The sequence below is a fragment of the Chiroxiphia lanceolata genome, chromosome 12 (genome assembly GCF_009829145.1).
Source record: "Chiroxiphia lanceolata isolate bChiLan1 chromosome 12, bChiLan1.pri, whole genome shotgun sequence".
In the NCBI taxonomy this organism is placed as follows: Eukaryota; Metazoa; Chordata; class Aves; order Passeriformes; family Pipridae; genus Chiroxiphia; species Chiroxiphia lanceolata.
The window spans coordinates 11,168,106-11,187,720 of record NC_045648.1 but is presented as its reverse complement, the minus strand read 5'-3'; the positions used below and the strand labels follow the sequence as shown (position 1 = coordinate 11,187,720).

The 19,615-nt window shown below is 40.1% G+C and overlaps 2 protein-coding genes across 6 annotated transcripts in view; both read left to right on the top strand.

Moving 5' to 3' along the window:
• The window catches only part of SLC12A1 (solute carrier family 12 member 1), a 46,954-nt gene extending 42,646 nt beyond the window's left edge, over positions 1–4,308 (top strand). For all 4 annotated transcript variants that reach the window (XM_032700215.1, XM_032700217.1, XM_032700216.1 and 1 more), the window contains 3 exons: positions 29–164; positions 2,124–2,191; positions 3,178–4,308. In XM_032700215.1, coding sequence (XP_032556106.1) covers positions 29–164; positions 2,124–2,191; positions 3,178–3,313 — 340 coding nt within the window. In that variant the 3' untranslated portion in view covers positions 3,314–4,308. The remainder of the gene's footprint in view (positions 1–28; positions 165–2,123; positions 2,192–3,177) is intronic.
• Positions 4,309–9,237: 4,929 nt separating this feature from the next.
• Positions 9,238–16,728, top strand: DUT (deoxyuridine triphosphatase). 2 transcript variants are annotated; one of them, XM_032699838.1, is made up of 7 exons: positions 9,238–9,317; positions 9,866–10,028; positions 11,445–11,536; positions 12,598–12,642; positions 14,062–14,136; positions 14,953–15,023; positions 15,468–16,728. In XM_032699838.1, the coding sequence occupies exons 2-7, from the start codon at positions 9,868–9,870 to the stop codon at positions 15,522–15,524; spliced, it is 501 nt and encodes a 166-aa protein (XP_032555729.1). In that variant the 5' UTR covers positions 9,238–9,317; positions 9,866–9,867; the 3' UTR covers positions 15,525–16,728. The 2 variants fall into 2 exon arrangements, with proteins under 2 accessions (XP_032555729.1, XP_032555728.1); XM_032699837.1 differs by lacking the exon at positions 9,238–9,317 and adding an exon at positions 9,419–9,491.
• Positions 16,729–19,615: the final 2,887 nt, after the last annotated feature.

Genomic DNA, 19,615 nt, shown 5'->3' with positions numbered 1-19,615 from the left:
AAGGCCTCCTTTGTAATTCCTGTTTCAGCTGGAAATTCTTTGAAGAGATGATTGAACCGTATCGTCTCCATGAAAGCTGCAAAGATATAACAACTGCTGAGAAATTAAAGCGAGAGACTCCCTGGAAAATTACAGATGCAGAGCTGGAAGCATTCAAGGAGAAGGTAAAGCCTTGCCCACCTTTTTACATATGTACCTTTTCTTACACTCCAGATGTTTGAAGCGATTAGTAAGAAAATGTGAAATACCAGATATGGAATGAGAAACATGACATGTACAAACCTGTATTTGATATTTACAAATTGGATTTATATTGTAAACACTGCAGAGGTGTGTTATGATTGCATTATTCTGCACTCTAAGACCTTGGCAGGTTTACACAGTATTTTCCAGGCTGATGAGACGCTCTGCCCACATCAGAGCCAGCCAGATGAAAACCCACTGTGAACAAGAAGCCACACAGTGCTACACTGAGCCTGAGCTAATCGGATCTGCTGAGAGCTTTATTAAATGGCTCCACTGTTTTAGAGCTTGAACCTCTTAAAGACTGCAGTTCCAAACATTCACCACTTTGGGAAATTCAGGACTGAATCCAGACACCACAACTAACTCTAGAAATTTCTCCAAAGGCAAGATTTAACATGGATTCTTTCCTCAATGGCAGCGTGCAGACTAAACCTGTTACAGTGCAGGAGCTCTCCTGCAGTTCAGAGGCACTGCGTAAATTAGAGCCCAGGCTGCTCTTTAATTTACTGGAAAATACCTTTTTAGCAAGGGACTGCCAGGCTTCATCAGGCCAGTACCAAAAGGATACTGGAAACTCTTTCACTCTTAAGAGTGTAACTCACAGAGAATTAATCTAGCAATTTTATTTATGGTTCCTATTGGATTAACCTGAGTGCACTGAGAGTTCAGTTATCTCCACTTTATGACGCTAGTAACTTCCTCAGCAGAGCAAGGATTGTGACTCTGAGCTCAGAGCTGCTAGAAGTCACAGCCTGACATATTAACATAATCAGAAATCAATGGTGATTTAAGATAACACACTACACTACCAACTGCAGCAGCTGGGAAGCAGCCTGGCTGCTCACTCTGTTACTCTTTTCCTGGAGCTGATAACCAGCATAAGGTTATGGGAGTCAGCTGTGGGCAGAAAACCTTAGAATTACTCTCAGCTTCAACCATCAAAAATTGAGAGTCAGAGCCCTTAAAACATCTCAGTATAAAAGACAATGGGAATATAATCACAAATATTCTACACACTTGTGTGCAGAACCAGGATACAAGAGAAAGAAAATAAATGATTAAGCTTGGTCACTAACTAAAGAGCCAGAAAAATACACCCTAGGTTGAAAAGTCAGCAACATGAAATGCCAAGTTGCTCTATAAAACAAGAACAGCAAGAAAAATTTTAGCTTACACACCTGGAAAGACCTGCCCCTTATCTTCAAAAGTAAGGCAGTTCTGGAAATTTCACAGAGGACATTAGAACACATTTAAAATTCAACAGAGAAAAACCTGGCAGCACAGATAAAGGGCGATATTATAGGATGACTCTCATGAGATAACAGCTGGCTAAATTATGAGGATTCTTAGCTATATAACATGTAAAAGAACAGTAAGAATTTCTGTAGAGGAAGAAATGTTAAGGTCTGAACAGAAAAAAACCCAGCTTTTTACTTTCTCCAGGGAAAGAGAAAATAATTTACAAGACCAGTTAAGACACATCTATCTTACACAAACCTGCCCTGGTCTCTTGTTCCCTGTGGCTCGTGTTAAGTTATAAAAACTTTGAGGGCCTGAGCCTGGCCTGATAAAGGCTCAATATCAAAGTAACAATCATTTACACACTGTGTCAGTACAGAAATAACCCCTATCCCCAGGAAACCTTACACAAGGGTGAACAACTCTGGCCCCAACATAACTACACTAATCAAGAAGCATGGCTTGGCCTCACGTTTTGCCATCTCTGAGTCTGGACCGCAGAGCATACCACAGGTCCAATACTGCCAAAGCAACAGCAGAAAATCTTACTGCACAGGGCAGTGTAGAAGTCCACGAGGCACCAGATCTGAGGATTCACTGACTTAACTGATCTTTTTCTTCTCCCCTGTTTTAATCAGAGTTACCGCCAGGTCCGTCTGAACGAACTCTTACAAGAGCATTCCAGAGCAGCCAACATCATTGTCCTGTGAGTGCCAAGATTTTGGTTCTAACTTTGAGAATAATAGTGTGTAAAGGGATTCTGGACTGGAGCAACAGAAACCCTTGAGTTATTTCAGTGAGCACAAAACCAATCTTTCGAGTACCTTCTGAAGGACTTGCAGCTGGACTGATAATTCTCTGGGACTACACTGAATACGAATCTTTCCTGGTCGCTTAAAAGAAATCCCTACTCATGAAAAACCTGTCGAAAGTGTAATCTTCACATCCAATCTGCATGTTGAGTGTTACATCTGCTTGCTTGCCTGCAGAAAATACACATTTTCCTTTCTTTTCTCCCAACTATTACAAACTCCAAGTTAGAAAAAGGATTCTTTTGGTTTGCATGTAAAAAATAGGGTTGTTAGCCAAGATCTACTTGAAACTTGAGTTAGGATGATGCAATTATATAAAGGAAAAGAGGCCACCAATAAAATTACCAAAAAAGCAAGCCATTTCCAGAATGAATTTTTAGTTAGAGCCACATTTTTTATAAATTAGCTTGCATTTGTGATGTGCAGATAAACCTCTTCAGCTCTATTAATTCAGTCTCCAAAAAGGGGGTGATCACATGTTACCATAAATTGACCCACACTTTAAAACTCCCATCTCACAGTTAATTACAGATCAGAAAATAGGCTGATGGACTGCAAAACTGTTCATGCACTGTATTTTTTATCCTTTAAAAAAAATGATATTACGTGTGGGCTTTATGACACTGAAAATATTCTTTACCAGTTTAAGGTTACAATCACAAGCAGTTCATGTCCAGTACAACCAGGTGAGCGAGAGTTTGCAAATTAAGGCCTGATGGTAGTTTTGTGCTTGATGATATTTAAGCAATCATGTGGTCTTATTATATCAGAGTTGTAAATGAACAGTTAAGTTTTCTACTTAATATTGAGTGAGAAGCATTTTACCTGAGCTACCCCTGCCTTCATAATGATAACTTTATTTTTCCCTCTGCCTAAACAGGAGCCTCCCCGTGGCAAGAAAAGGAGCAGTGTCTGATTACCTGTATTTGGCTTGGCTAGAAATTCTCTCCAAGAACCTTCCTCCAGTCCTAATGGTCAGAGGCAACCACAAAAATGTACTGACTTTCTATTCTTAGGAAAACATCAGTGACTACAATATGCCTTCCTTGATTTCAACATCCACATTTCTAACGGCAGTGATGTATTAAAGACACATTTACCTAATGCAAACCTAAAAGGTAAATAATTGATAGAAAATTTTTCAAAAATCCAGAGCAACACAGCAAAGAATTAGACAAAAAATGTAAATGGTCCCTGCTGGTTTTACACTCCAGTACAGGCAAAAGAAGGAAAATCTACCTATATATTATATGAGTTGGCAAATATTTGAATACACAAAGAAGAAATTCCTCTGATTTTTATAGAGTATTGAAGATTATTTGATATTAATCCTAGAAAGCCAAAATTAACTGCTACAATACAAAATGCATTAAGTCTATAAATAAATACTTCTTTCGAATTGCACTATCATAGTTGCTAATAGGCACAAAATAGGATTAAAATGAAATGCACCAATTTGTGAGAGAGAATAAAACCTGTATGGCATCCATCAGGTCAAAGCCATAAACTAACAGAATGCAAGTAGAATACTTGCAATGTTGTTTGATTGTAATATTGCCAAATTAAGACCTATTTCTACAGCAGATGCTTTTACTTAAATTGTTCTGCTAATTTATATTAACTGTAACACTTCTAATTAACTCACAAACAAAAACCTCACCTTTATAAAAATATGGACTCTATGTGACAAGACTTGATATTGAATTTTCAAGCTCTGACATGGAATACAATATATGATTGCAATAATCAAATGTGGTAGGCAAATTTCACAAAGAAATTAGTAAAATAATAAATATTCTAACAATATTTGCTAGGAATGTTAGGGTTAATACAATCTGACATTATACTTTGGGATAACATGTACAGTGATTTATGTGATTAGAAAATAACAAAAACCCATTAACTGAGTTGAATGCCTTATTTTTTGATTTATATAAAAGATTTATCTTATTTTTTGACTTTCTAAATAATATTCATTATGCACTAACTTAAAATAAAGGAAATCCATTAAGTTGACTAATTTTTCTATTTTCTATTCTGCAACATTATGGTACTTTATAATTTCAGCTGCCAAGAAAAGCAGATTCTCTTTTTAATGGGGAAACCTATATTCTCTATGTAAGCATTATTTAAATTAAAGACCACCAAGGAACATGGTTAATTTATTTTCTGTAGTTCTGCAACTCCTTGACAGAGATTAACTGACATCTAAACCTCATGAAAGCCAGGGAACCCTGAATTTCACTAAATGTATATTTTAAAGCAGCCTCAGCTTCCATCTTGCTTGAATTATTAGAATTTAACTTGGGGGAAGATCTAGCACTGCACCTCCAAAAATGACAAATATTTGATATTCATATTTTTCTGAGTTCAACAGCAGCAATTCAGCAGAACATGGTAATGTAGCCCAGTAATCCATGCTTTATTTTCTCCATCTATTAAAGGCAGGATATGAAATACTGGTATTTTCTCATAATGTTCTTCCTTCGCTCCTTCTTACACATTTACAACCAAGCTGAAGGATCATTTTGCAGTTTAAGTGCATTACACAGATATATGAGTTTCCTCCATATACCAGACTTCCTGCACAGCTCTGAGCAAACCAAAGCTCTCATTCTGCACCTGCAAAAAAGGAGACTATTCTCACCCCTCACAGTGACGTTGGCAGTGATACTGCATCTTGTTACATGCTCTCAGGTCCTTCCAGCTTTGTAGAATTGCAATGGCCACCATCCTTTTCATCTCACTTCAGACACCACACAGGTATAATCTGCATGTGGCACCCAGGCAATGCAAAGAAAAGAACTTTTAGGGAGGCTCCACTTAGGCCTTCTGTGTGTTTCTTACCACTGTCTATGAAAGGACCTGGAGGAATCACACACCTCTATTAAGCCATTTAATTATGTACATGAGAGGGGATTGTTTCCTAAGTATTCCCAAGTACTGTCATTCTTAATCTACAGGGAACACTGACCTAAACTGTTTTGGGGGACCTGAGCAGATCCAAAAAGAGAATGAGCACAAAATAAACCAGCAGTGGTACTTTCAATACTATTCACACTTGTCTCTCACAAACACAACGATGTGGGGATTGCAACAATAAATCCCAAGAGGTACTTTTCTAAGTGAACAGTCATCAAAAACTAAGTACCAACGTAAACATTTCTCTAAAATTCCTTGCTTGAACTACAGTGATTAATTAGAAGATGTATCCACACAACAGTGTTATGGGCTTTATAATGAGTAGCACAGACTGTGAATGCAACAGTTCTTAACTACCTGAAAGTATTATTTCCACAAATTCACAAGTAATTTAAACACAGCAGCATTTCTTGCTCCTCACTATGATTCCTGAAGTGTGTGCATGACCAATTTGGAGAGCACACTAATTACGGACTATCTTAAATTGCAACTTTGATTGCAAAATTTTGTTAGTCCACCTACCTCATTTCTCACTCTGTAACCAACACTTCTATATAAATTACACATAAAACAACTGCTGAATTTTAATCATCATGTTAGTAACTAAATTCTAATTACACATTTGACATCTCTAGAAAACATACAGCTCTAATGCTGTCTAGTACATTTTGAGCATATATCACACTACCAGCTCTGTAAGTTTACATAATTTAGGGTTGATTTGATCAGCCACGACAAAAACAAGCATAAATAAGGTGACCAGGGACATTAAAGTGTGAAAATATTGTTGCTATGAAGCAAGAACAAAGAATATTTTTAATTTTCTTCAAAAGCCCAGGCATCCTGCACAGTTAAGGGCCTGTTAAAGTGATCCACTATCGCTCCTCTCATCAGTGAATCTTACCTTTCCCTTCTAAAGTCAGGTATCACAGAAGGCATTTCATCACAGTTCAGACACTATGCTTTCCTTAAATCTTTTTACAATCACTGGTAAACTGTCCAGCTTGATCACATAACCCCTAGAGCGTAGTCCAGATTATGCTGTCCAGAACATCATTCTTCCAACGTGCCTTTCACTAGATTTTTCAGTCCCCAACAGAGATTACTTTTGTGGGGGTGTTTATTTAATTTTAAATCAGCTACTCAACAGTGCAAGCAGAAAAGTTTTCTAACCAAAAAGGCACTCCACTGTGAAGATAAACTGCAGCTATGCAAGTCACACTGCAAAGAACATGCTGCTATCACACTTCACACACAAAGGAGTTCCCACTTAATCATCATAATCACAAGGTACAAAGCTCCAGCCACATGCACAGTAATTTTCACCAGTCTTAAACCTCTGCAATTTTCATTACATCTTTGAAAAGTCCCACCAAAAGCCTTCCTGGATAGACAAAATATAACAGGCTGCCCTTAATTCTCAGAAAACCTGGACATTTGTCATCTTTTCCCTCTTCTTCTGTGATTCCATGTGGTATTTCAAGATCCTTACAGCAAAAGCAGTTTCAGCAACTGGTGAGCAGTTTCCAAGCAAGAGATATGGCAACAGGTAACATGAATTAGCACTGAAGCTGTAGATGAGGGCAAACAGCTGCAGAGTTTTAGCTGTAACTGACTGATTTAACTCCCCTCACCTGTTTGACACCTCACCTCAGGTAGAGGTCCCTGACTTATCAGCAAAGCTGGGAGAAGAGAATTTGAGTGACCCTGAGCCTTTTCAGCTTGAACTTCAGTTGTCTCCCTCAGGTTTCTGCCTCTGGTTGTTTGGTTGCCACTGGACTACAATGAAGTGAGCGTGGATCACTCCAAGATCACGCTTGCTCTCTCTCCCTTGCTACCTCTTTGCAACTTTTGGCAGAAGGTCAGCGAACCCTTGAAGTGCTGCAGCTCTTTGCTAAATGAGTTATATAGAGATGAGGAAGTCAAGGTTTTGTCACAGTGTGCCTCAGCAGACATCAGGCCACCGTTTTAGACACGTGTTGATGCTGGTACCTGGCTGACCCGGCCCCCTGGCAGCTGTGTGACCCATTGAGACTGTGTGGCCAGTGCTGCTGAGGGAACATCTCACACCGGCCTTGACTCTGCAAAGCAAAATGGAAACAGCAAACAGATACAGGGAGCTGTAGTTCACATTCTCCGCAAATAACAAGAGCAACAGCCCACAGTCGTGCTGCCGCTGGAATTTCAGCAGAGGAAATTCAGTTACAAACAAAATAAAACACTAAGGTTGTCTGGAATGCAGTACAAAGCAATGGCAAAATTCCACAGCCCCCACACTGTACAGCAAAACACGCAATCAAAATAGAGCTTCACTGTAAACACACTCATCATAACAGCCTTTAAAATTACAAACCTTAATCACTGTGAGAGAGACAGCTGTTCTAAGTGAGAGTGGGCTGGGAAACACCTCACTTAAAGCAATAGTTTTCTCCTAATAAAAATGCTCATTTTAACACCAAAACTTCATCGGAGAGAATTTTTTTTATTAACTCTGAAAGAAGCTCTGTGTTTCTTTCTGTGGACAACAAAGCAGCCTCCACTCCTGCTCTCAGTCCAGATAAAAAGGCAAATAATTCCAGTTTATTTCAGTTTTATCTTCCAAAGTCAGGAAGAAATGCCCAATGCAGAGCAGGACTAATCAGCAACCAAGAATGCAGGAACATTGGCCAACTGACTATCTACAGAGCAAGCAACACGCTCCCAGGACCAAGGCAGACTTGCCCAGAGTCCAAGCATTGTTTTTTTGGTTTGGTTTTTTCTTTTTTTTGTAAAGATGTGGGGTGAAAAAAATGTCACTCAGCCGAGACCTTTCTCCTTAATGTTTTTGGATGAGTCCTCCTATCTATTATTCATGGACTTCCAGGCTACTTTAAGCACAGTTTAGAACCCAGTCTGCCTCATCAAGCCTGGCCATTCATAAAATTTTTCTACACTATAATGCAGGATGCAGTTGTAACTTCTATAAAGTTCTGCTTATATTAAAAAAAAAAATCATAATTAGATATTCACTTGATACAATTCAATTTTTATAAACTTCAATTTGTGGATGGCTTATATCAGAAGCCATATTTTAAGTAGTGTTTTCACACAGATCTGTGATACATATGCATTCTCATTCAAACACCTCATATTATTTAGACTGAAAATACTGAACAGAAATAAACAGAAGCACAAACTGGGACATGCTTCAAAATATTTTTTTGTAACTGAACTGCATAGCAAAGGTTTCACTGCCATCTGGCTGCACTTAAAAAATGTAACATAGCAAGGAGACAATCACATACACTTAGATCTCAATATTTAAAAAAAAAAAAAAAACACACAAAAGTTGCCAAAATTTAGACTAGCGAAGAGAACTCCCAACACTCTGCAGCTATTTTGCAGAGAGCCAAATACCTCCACCACACTTGTCAGGGACAGCTTTGAAACTACGAGTCCAGTGGATAAGAGTCTTAGCCCACAGCACACACAGCTATGGGGGAATTTAGGGAATTCTCTAGTCCTATATAATATATATATATCCTATAGATATAGATATAAATGTAGGAAAAATAGAGGGGTAAAGTACATCATCGATGGGATAGCAAAGGAGGGCAGTAAGTAGGAAAATCAAAGACGGTGAAATCACGAGTCTTCTGCAATGACAAAAGAACAAGAATAGAACAACAGGACGGGCCGAGCATTGATAGGTTTTCCTATTTACAGCATCGCCAAGGGTTGTTTCCCTTTCATAAGGTAAACGCTTCTCTCGTGGCCTGACCATTCCTGAAGGAGGAGTCTCCTTCTCCCTCTATCCTGTGCAACCTGCTCTAAGTGAACCTGCTTTAAGAGCAGGATTAGACTGGATGATCTCGAGATGCCCCTTCCAGGCCCAGGCGCTGTGTCCCCGCGCTGGGTTCGGTACCGAGGACCTTCCCGCCGCCGCCGCTCTGAGGGCGCAGCGCGCGGCCCGGCCCCGCCCGCCCGTGCAGCCGCAATCGCGTCCCCCGGCAACGCCGCGCGCGCCGCGGGGTCCGCCCGCCCGCCCCGCGGCACCGCCAGCGCCGCGCCCGCCCAGCGCCGCGGGCCGGGCCGCCGCCCGAGGGGCTGCGCTGGCAAGTACAGCCCGGCCGAGGGGAGAACGGGGCGCCGCCGCCTCCGCCCGCGCCCCACGCGGGGTGCGGACCGCGGACCGCGGCGGGCAGCGCCGGGCGGGCGGGCGGCGCTCCACACACGGCAGCGGCGCGATGTTGAGCCGGCACCTTCGGCTGCTCCTACAGCCCTGCGGGCGCTGTAAGGGGGGGCAGGGGGGGGGGGAGCACACGCTGCCTGACCCTGGCGGGGATTGCGGGGAGCACACGCTGCGCAGCCCGCGGCCCTGGGGAGGTGAGGGAGCACAGGCGGCCCCGCTGAGCGCCCGCCGCGGCCCGGGCTGACAGACGAGCCCGCCTGGCGCGCAGGCGGGACCCTCCGCGCGAGCGCGGGGCGCGCGGCAGGATCTGGACGAGGCCATTATCACAGGGAGGGGGGGTGGGGGTGTGGCGGGGGTGTGCGCGCACAGAAAAGCCGCGGACGGGCAGGTTCCCCCCCTGTCCCCGCCCGCAGTGGGCCGTGCCGCGTTTTGGCGGGCTCTGTCAGTCCCCTCACGGCGTCTCCCCGTCCCCCAGCCATGCCCGCCTCCGAGGCCGTGCCGCAGCCGTCCCCCAGCAAGAGGCAGAAGGGCTCGGGTCCCGACGAGCACAGCACACGGCTCCGCTTCACCAAGCTGTCCGAGAACGCCTTCGCCCCCTCCAGGGGCTCCGCGCGGGCTGCGGGCTACGATCTGTACAGGTGAGGGTGAGGGGGCCGCACCCGGGGGTGGCGATGCCGTCCCACTCAGCGAGCCCTGGGCGCGGAGCTCCGGCGGCTGAGGGGCTGTCGTGGTCTCTTGCTGAGAGGGACTCGCGGACCCTGCGGGAGAGGAGGTCAGAGGTCAGAGCTGCCCTGATAGTTATCTCCCTTGCTCCTCCATCCTTGGCCCTTCATCCCCAGGTATCTGTGGTCCAGCCGTGCTGCATCACTGATCTCATTAGGGGGCGATGCAGTCGTTCGCCAAAAGCCAGGCTTGACACATCATCCAGAACTGCTGTTGGTGCCAGCATTGGCCGGGTGCCTCACTAATGAAACAAAAAAAAGTGGTAGTGCACGTGGGCCCTCCTTGCCAGCGCTTGTGCTTTTCTGCTTTCCTCTTGGCTGCTGGGTGCGGCAAAGGAGGTTGTGGCAGTTTGATAATGATCTTAGCTGGAAACCTATGTGGGTTAATGTACAGACTTAGGTTTGGGTGAATTTATAACCATTGTTCAAAGGTTTTCGCTATGTTCAGGAATAGTTGCAGCTTGTGGTTGTTTACATAGTGCTGCTGGGATCCAGTACAGTCACTAGTTACATCTGAACTTCACTGCGTCCTCTTCTGCCTTTTTTACTAATACTTAAAATAATCAGCCTGAGTTTTTCTTCCTTTGCCTCTCTGACTGCCTTCCTGCAGATTTGCCTCAGCACCCTTTTTCTTTGTGTTCCTTTTGTCCTACTGTGGTGCACTGTAGACCTGGAAAAAGTCTTACTTTTAAAAAAACCTTTCAGTGCTTCCAGTGTTTAAAAATCAGCTTCTTGTCAAGGTCAAGATATAGTGTTGTCACCACTGCCTTTCATTAAGCCTCCAGTTGGGCATTATCAGCAAGTTCTTAAAATCTCTGTAGTTCCAAGGAGAATCTTGTGGCTCGTGACAAGATTCCTGAGCAAACTGTCAGTTTGCTCAGGAACATTGTTGCCTAGAATTTAACTTAATAAATAATTAATTTTAATTACAGTTAGTTCATCTGCAGTGGGAAGCTTAATCAGAGAGTGTGTTATCCCTTAAGTTTGCTTTTGCACAAAAAAATGCACAACCATGTTCAGCCAATGGTTACTTTAAAGTTAAACTTGTACTTTCTCTCTGTCTTACCAGTTAAAAAACATTTAAAATTGTCAGTAGTAAGACTGTGCTGTTCAAATGACACTTCCAAAATCTTAAACTAGCACTATCAAAATTAGAGCATCTTGTCTCTTAGGATCTGCATTAGATTTTGCGAATCTGTAAATATTTTTCTCTAAGTTCCATTTTATAAATTCCCAACCAGAATAATTCTGGTAATTTTTTTTACCTTAAGTTGCAGAGAAGAAAATTTAAAAAATATTCTCTATAAACTAGTGTTTCTTTCTTTTCTGTAGTGCCTATGACTGTGTGATACCACCCATGGAAAAGGCGGTCGTGAAAACAGACATTCAAATAGCACTTCCTTCTGGGTGCTATGGCCGAGTAGGTAAGTAAAGAAGCTGTAAAAAGGCTGCAGAGTCATTCTAGAACAGGTTTGACACCATCTTCAGCTTTCAGAACTAGTCTACACAAAAAAGATGCCACGTGGCTGTGTGATTTATTAAGCCTTGTAGCAGACGTTTCTTGTCAAATACATTTGAAGTTTGGTGTCAAGTGACAAAAAGATGATTAGAGAAAATGGTCATAATCTACGTGCAACTTCAGAGGCTCTGCAATAGCTCATCATTTCTTTGCAGTTTCAGAATTTGAGTTTGAATTTTGAATGAAACAAAGACCCATGGGTAATGAACATACAGCAAATACATCCCTGAATGTTTAAAAACTAATCCCAAAGTAAGAATACTAGTGAAGTAGAATTTGACTACTTTTTGTGACAGAATACTTGGGAGAACTTTACGAGATATTCTGTTTATTTTGTGCATTCTTTTTATGAATTATGTATGAATTCATAAAGTAAAAAAGCAATAGCCTTTCCAGTGGAAGAGCATGATCAGTTTGCCATGCCCTTTTATTTAAAAGGAATGTATGTGTGCATTTCTCTTATCCCAAAGAAAATTTAGAAGAGTGTCATCAAAGTAGTCTAAGAGAAGTAAAACCCCACCCCCTGCATATAATTTATCTGTTTAAAATACTGCTTAGTAAATTGCTTGCCAAATATTGTTTTCCAACATAACTTAAATGGATTGGCCTCATAGTCTTTTGAGATTATGCCAAACTGGTGGTAGTCACCAAAAATAAACCAAGATTGGACAGTCTTTGTCTGTTCCTGTTGCCTTCCTTGGAGAAACCTACTCTGCAATTGTTGGTCTAAACAAAGATATGCTTATATCACTTAAAAACTGCAATTGTATTGTAGCCAGTAGCAGCTGTTATTTGGTTTAATATATATATATAAATTAACAATAATTCCTGTAAAATATATGTTTGTTTTAGACTGTGGAAGCAGTTCTTGTTGCCACAACTATGCAAACAGACTATATAACCTATAGATATTGTCTTTTAAAAGAAATAAATTATTACACTTACAAAAAAATTCTTCTTTTCTAGCACCACGTTCTGGTTTAGCTGCAAAGCACTTCATAGATGTTGGTGGTAAGACTTTTGTTATTTTTATTCAGACTTTGTAAATATGGATCACAGAAGTTCCTTAATTTCCCATTGTAATGTGTGTAAATAAATAATGCTTCATGGGTAGTCTGGCAAAAGGAGGTGACTGGGTAACACCTCAGAGAGCCAGTGCATCATCATCATTTTTAAACCTGCTGAATTATAAAGTTATTACTGATTTTTTAAAACAGTAACCATATCATGCTTTTGCAGGCAGTGCCTGCCATGGAAGTTATTTTTTGCTTTAGGTGTTAAAAATGACTTTTTATATTCTGCTTTCTCCATTTTGACTAAACATCTTTTCAGTCTAGTGTGAGATCTGACTGAATTAAATAAGTAACATACAAATAGTCTTTTACACAGAGAATGTAGGGCAATGATATTGAAAAGGGATGATAGAAAGCACTGGAATAATGTTTTTGCTTCTGGAAAACGTTCATGCACAGCACCCCCTATGTTTTGTTCACTGTTACTTTGACAGTGCTCTGTAATTGGGATCCCTTTAAGCAATTGTGTATCAGTTAAATACCAGCAAGTTAACTTGGGAACTAGTGCAGAGACTGTACAGTAATATGGATCATATGTACTTCAATTTTTTCACACAGCTGAAGAAACTAATTAAAAAACCAGTTTGCTATTCTTAGGTGTGCATCTTGTGGTTCAACATTAAAGCTTCAAGGTATAATACAATTTCCTCAGGTGTTTATAATCTCTAAGGGTTGTACTTTCTATAAATCTGGAATTGTCTTGGAATGGCATGTAATTTAATATTTGAATTTTTTTATATAAGTAGACTTCAAAATACATACTCGGGCCCAAACTCCAGATTTTCTACTGGAAATGTTGTATCAGAGAGAAAAACTCCAAAGAGGCAGAATATAATTATATTAATGTGCATTGGTAGATAATCTTCTGAACTATGTAGTTAATACAGTTATACAAAATATAAGAGCAAGCTAGTTTTCAGTCTTGATACTTAAATATAGTGGAATGACAATCAGTTTCTTAAAGCTCCAGTTCTGTTACCCTGCCAGAGGCACGAGATTTGGATCTGTGCAGATTTTTTGCTTGACACTGAAAGAGCTGAAGTTAGCAGAACAAATGGAGCCTGAAGTTGGTCCAGCTGTCTTGATTTCAGATGGGGTATTACAACTGAAATTAGTAGTACAGTGGTAAAACACTTCCTGACGTGTGATGGCGTTTTTCAGTTCTTTTTGCAAGACTGATTAGCATTTTTAGAGTCTCAGTATTTGCATATATATTGTTTGATTGTGCATGAGGAGTATAAAGGATGTCAGTGTGAGATACTGTGGTGATTTATAAATCTAAACATTATCTAATCTAGCGATCTAATATACTGACATTTATTAACTGGATATCCCTCTAAATTCTTTCTCCTGACAGCTGGTGTTATTGATGAGGATTACAGGGGAAATGTTGGTGTAGTACTCTTCAACTTTGGCAAGGAGACTTTTGAAGGTAATTGTTGAGCTTGGCAGAGCCTGTTTTCAGCCATCTGACTGGGAATGAGAAACTAACTTTTTCTTTAAAAGTTTATGCAGAGTTAGAATGAGCTAAGAACATTTTTCTTCTTTCAATTAACAAAAACATAGATACTTAATAATGTCGTGTCAAGGGAATACAAAAAGATTCCACTCATAGCAAATTAAGCAGCATGCAAAAAAACCTACCCCCAAAAACACCCCACCACCACAAAACCAAACCAAAAAAACCCCTACTTAGCTAAGCTTTAGATTCACAATCTGTACTGAAGTGCAGATTGTATTAAGCTTCATCAGTTTTAAGCCTCAGTGCCCAGTTGAAATATTGCCAGTGCAGCCTCTTCTGCATCTTCACAGCACAGGCTTCTTAGGGAAGTTCAGTGAACCAGCTTGGGTACTAGTGAGAAATCCTGGTTTCCTTTTATCAGTTCAGTTTTTTCCCCCCAGATTCCCGAGTCTAGTTCACAAAAGGAACCACATTATACACACAGCTGTCTCTCCATCTCTGCACTACTTATGCTTAAATGACACTTAAGATGCCAGAGGATGGCAGCAGGAGTGAATGGAAGTGCCTTGAGCTGGTCCAGCTGCTGATACTTCACCTTAAAAGGGTTAAGCACAAGTTTACCTTTACCTATACTTTTCTGGGGCTGTCAACATCTGCTTAACTAAGTTTCAAATAAGTGCTTTCACTTTTATTACGTTCTGATACTCTTGAAAGGAGATTGTCTAAACTCTGTATTGATTATTCGCTGTTTTTCAAGGATCTAATAATATTTTAACTTCATTGCAGTTAAAAAAGGGGATAGAATTGCCCAGCTCATCTGTGAACGCATTTATTATCCTGAGCTAGAAGAAGTTGAAGTAAGTTGCCTAAAGAAAATATTTCTTTTATTTTCCATGATTAATAGTTTAAGATATTTGTATATAAGATGAAATTTATGATAAATACTTCACTAAAATTACTTTCAGTGTTAAAACTGCATAGCAGCAGTGCTACCTAAATGAAAGTCTTGGTTCTTTGCTCACCCCTAGGTGGATTTTTTTTTTTGGTGTGTAGTTTTCAGAGTTAACAGGTACTTGAGAAGTACTTCAGTCTGTACTAGAAATGGTTGTCTAACAATGTGGCATTTGTTTAAACTTGTGCAAAAAGTATTCCAAAGTGTCTCATAAAAATTTTTTGGTTTCTCAGTTATAGCTCATGTTAAATGTAAATGTACCTTTCTCCATGGTAGAGAATATCTGTTGTATAGAAACAAAAAGCAAGTAAAGGCACTAAACCATCTTATCCTAATTGATGTCTTTCAGGCTCTGGATGATACAGAACGTGGTGAAGGTGGCTTTGGTTCTACTGGGAAGAACTGAAAATTACTTGAATATGCTTTATATTTTTTTTTTTTGTTACACTGTTTCTAAATTTTCATTTGAATTAGAAGTGGGATTTTTAGGACTGCATAAAAACATTTCCAGTTTTATTCCAGCTTCTCTGTATCCTCCTGTCTAGTTTTACAGGCAGTGAATTTGCATAATGGGGAAATGTGCATGACTGGCTTGGCTGATCAGTTGATGTTTGGTCCTCAACAATAAGAATGTGTTGTTTATGTGTTGATTATACTCTAATAAATTAAAAAAATAACTTCATGATCTGATTTTACTCACGCAAACTAAAAGGACCAATTTTGCCAGTTCGCGTTAATCTCCTGAAATCCATCCTCCACGTGGCTCAGGTTTTCATACTGAGAGCCTGTTTCATACATTTTGATATGACTTCCCACTCTGACCCCTGAAAAAGGCAAAGATATTAATATTGCATCTTCTACAACCTGTCCAAATACTTGTGTTTCTGTTCAAAGCTAAAATTCTGACTTTGATCCTTAGCTGATCTTCAAGCAGCCAATTTTTCCACTCTCTTATATTAAGAGCAAACAATACAACGTTTGAGCTAAATAACAACTCGTCTGGAAATAACTTCTGTATAGTAAGTGCTACGAAATATGCTGTTGAAATATTTGTTGACAAATCTATTAATATGTTACTGTATGAATTATTGAAGCAGTGCACAAATTGTTCTTTCCAGTTCAATTTTGTCCATTTAACAGAGAACTCTTTGGAACCTGTCCTGAACCTGATTCCCTAACTGTGGGAATCTCTGAAATGCCTCAAAACCTTTTAGGTGAAAGAACATGAACAGGAGAGCAGAAACAAAAAATAATGACTATTTTTCCAGTTTACCTAGGAATTAGAAAAAGGCTGTGAGGCTCTCAAACACTTTTTTTCCTGCAGCTGTCAGTGTTCTTTTTAGATTTTCTTGGCTGAAAGATCACAGGTAGGAAATACTGTGCTTTAAGTAGTGCTTCAGGAGTGGAAAGGTGGGCCTTTTGTAGACTTAAGATGTTCATTCCTCTTGGTAGTCTCAGATTAGAATAATCCTAGTGGTATTAGTTTTATGTCCTTGTCTAGAACTAACTATTTTCAGTGAAATAAGCCCAAAATATTTTACATTTTGTATATTTTATCCCACCCTCCCCCACAGTGAGCTGCAAAATAAAGTCTAGTATGAGAGCATTCATATTCCTTTGGCCATGGGATAGTTATTACATTGACTTGGCAGTGCTGAAACAGTAAGTACATTCATCTTTGTCTGGGGTAAGGTCTTTCTCTCCCATGTGCATGATAAGCTTATTGTCTTTGTTGTTGTTGTTCCCTACCCCTCACCACAGCACTGTCCTTGCATTGTATACCCAGACCTTCCTGAGCAGGCTCACCAGGCCAAAGCAAGGAGCACATCACACCAGTGCAGCTTCAAATGAATTGGAAAAGCTGAGCTTGACACTGAGTTTCTTGCATTCTGTAACCTGCCAAAAAGGAACTTCAATTACCAAAGGCTATTTGTAGGTCTTAGAATAACTATGATTCCTTTATGTAAAGCTGTTTCCTCCTGTCATGCCCTAAGTCAAAGAGCAAGTTTTGCTGCTCTTTTTTATTCCCACCTCCCAAAGCAAAAAGCCAGCAGGGGATACACTGAGGCACTTTTTAGAAGATTCTACAAGATGATCTTGCTTGGAACAGCAACCTATGAGGAAGAAGTTGAAGTTCTGTTGATACTCATTATTTGTTGTGTCGGACACTGATCTAGTTTCCATTTTTGAAAATAATACTAATACTCCAGAATCTGAGATAAGAAGGAACACTCATTGCTAGAAAAAGCAGCTCCTGAGATAGTAGCTCAGAAACATGACAAAGAAATATATCCATGCCTGCTGTAAGTTGTCAACATAAAACCCAATATCTAAGTGTTATTACCAAAAAAGGCTCACTTATTTTGAAAATTGGCATAGTGGAGTTCCTTTCCACTGTTTCTCATTATTTATCTAGAGAAGCATTTAATGAGTTTTAGATTCCTGCAGGGCCCCCAGTAGGACCTTGGAAAGTGTCTCTCAAATGAGAAATGGTTTCAAGCTCACCTCTATACTGACTCCTCCCTGTGCACCAAACCATTGCACTGGGGTAACAAATCTGATAATTCCTGTTTGAGTGTTGGGGTTTTTGTGTTCTATAGAACACAAATCTCACCAGGCAACAGGAGTTACCAATGTAGTAAAAGTTCTTAAGTTGCTACTGCTACTGCAGACCAAGGCCTTCACTGACACCTGTAGAAACTTTGTCCTGGTAGTGAGTAGAGAATTCTTACAACAGCATTTGCTACGTTCTGGTTCAAACCAAGCTCTACATCTCTTCACCCTTTTTTTATTTAATGTCCCACAATTTCATTAATATGAAAAGCAATATCCTCCAAATTATTTATTTTAATGTTCCCCTTTTCCTATATTATCTTGGTATCTGGCAAACATACACAGGAGGCACAGAACAGTACCTGTCACAGAAGGTAGTTTTTAACTTACCCTTGCTCTTGCTTATAAAACTCACCCTCTCACATGAGCAAGGGGAAGAAGGTAGACTCATTCCTCAGCAAGGTTTACACATCCCTCTCTAATGGTAATTTTTAGCACATCTATTCCTCTTTTAAACAAAAATCAGAATGTTTAAAAATTTTTATATTAGCAAAAGAGAGGGAGGACTGGGAAACACAATCTTGTTCATTACTTTATCTGAGACCTACCTACATTATGTAGTTGTAAATTAGTTTTGTAATTCAGTGAAAAAATGCCTAAGTGCATCATTGAGTGAACATGCTTCAGCCTTAGCAAGGAACCTCAGAAGAAACTGGACACTGGAATGCACAGGGCTTACTCCTGTGTACATAGATTCATGTCTCCAAAACCTGCCACTGAGGTGTCATCCCCAGGGCTCACTGTAGGTAAGAAACAGAAGAGATGTAAGGCTATTAAAGCTGTTTGCAAAAAAACCCCTAAATGAAAATTATGTTAAATAAAAGTTAGGTTGGGCTGTTCTCCATTATCACTGAACAGAGTCAGACAAAGCTATTTAAGTTTAGACTGTCAACTATTCTTGCCTCCAAGAGGAGTTACTTAAAGCTTGAGGAATGATCTCGTGGGACATCCTCAGTGTAAAAGAAACATGGAGATTTTGTAAATGAAAAGTAATTTGTAGGGAATTCTTGTGTGCAGCAGAAAATGGCATTCTCCTGCAGGGAAAGGAAAAGGACATTACTAACTAACAATCTGCTTCTTTTCTTTTAGAAATGTAACAATGACTTGTTGCACGGGTTGAGAAAATCTGGCCTCCCACCCCAGGTGCATTTGGAGGAAAGTTCTGATGCTTGGCCCCAGATTCACTCCATGGTTTGGGTTCTATTTTGGGATCTGAAAGGGTTCTATTTTTTTATTTGGACTGAGATACTTATGGTAATCTGTATGTCCTTAGAAAGGCAGAAGCTCATAAGCTGATGAGAATTTTAAAGGAACATGTGATCCCTATACAATTCCTACTGCTTGAACTCTCCACTTGTGGACAACAATCTTAAAAGAAAAATTATGGTAATGATACTGCTGATCTTTAGTCCCTTTCTTTCCCCCAGAGTATTAACCTGGTCTTTAGTGGCATTTAAGCACTGCTTCCTCAGTTCAGCAACAGTTATATTACGCTGTGGCATGTTAGGAATTTTTTTGACCTATTTCGTGGTTTTTTTAGATCAGCCACTAGATGGCACTTAAAGTTTGCGTTCTTTTCCACTTTTTTTCTAGAGGTATGTTTCAAAGATCTGTTCATCTATAATTGAGAGTTGATGACTCCCATTGGGACTGTGTTGGCGGAAAGCAAGATGCAGCAATATTTGAGTGAAAGCAGGCAAAAGTATAACCATTAAAGCGGGAACAATGACTATAATTTAAATAAGATTTGGGTGGTTGCAGTGTTTGCATAATCCCTCCTGGCATGCAAGAGCAGTAGAGAAGCCTGTGGCTTTGCTCTCCTGCTGCGTTTCAACAAAAATGGAAAATTGTAATGAACAGCAACATTTTTCCTACCTTTCATAT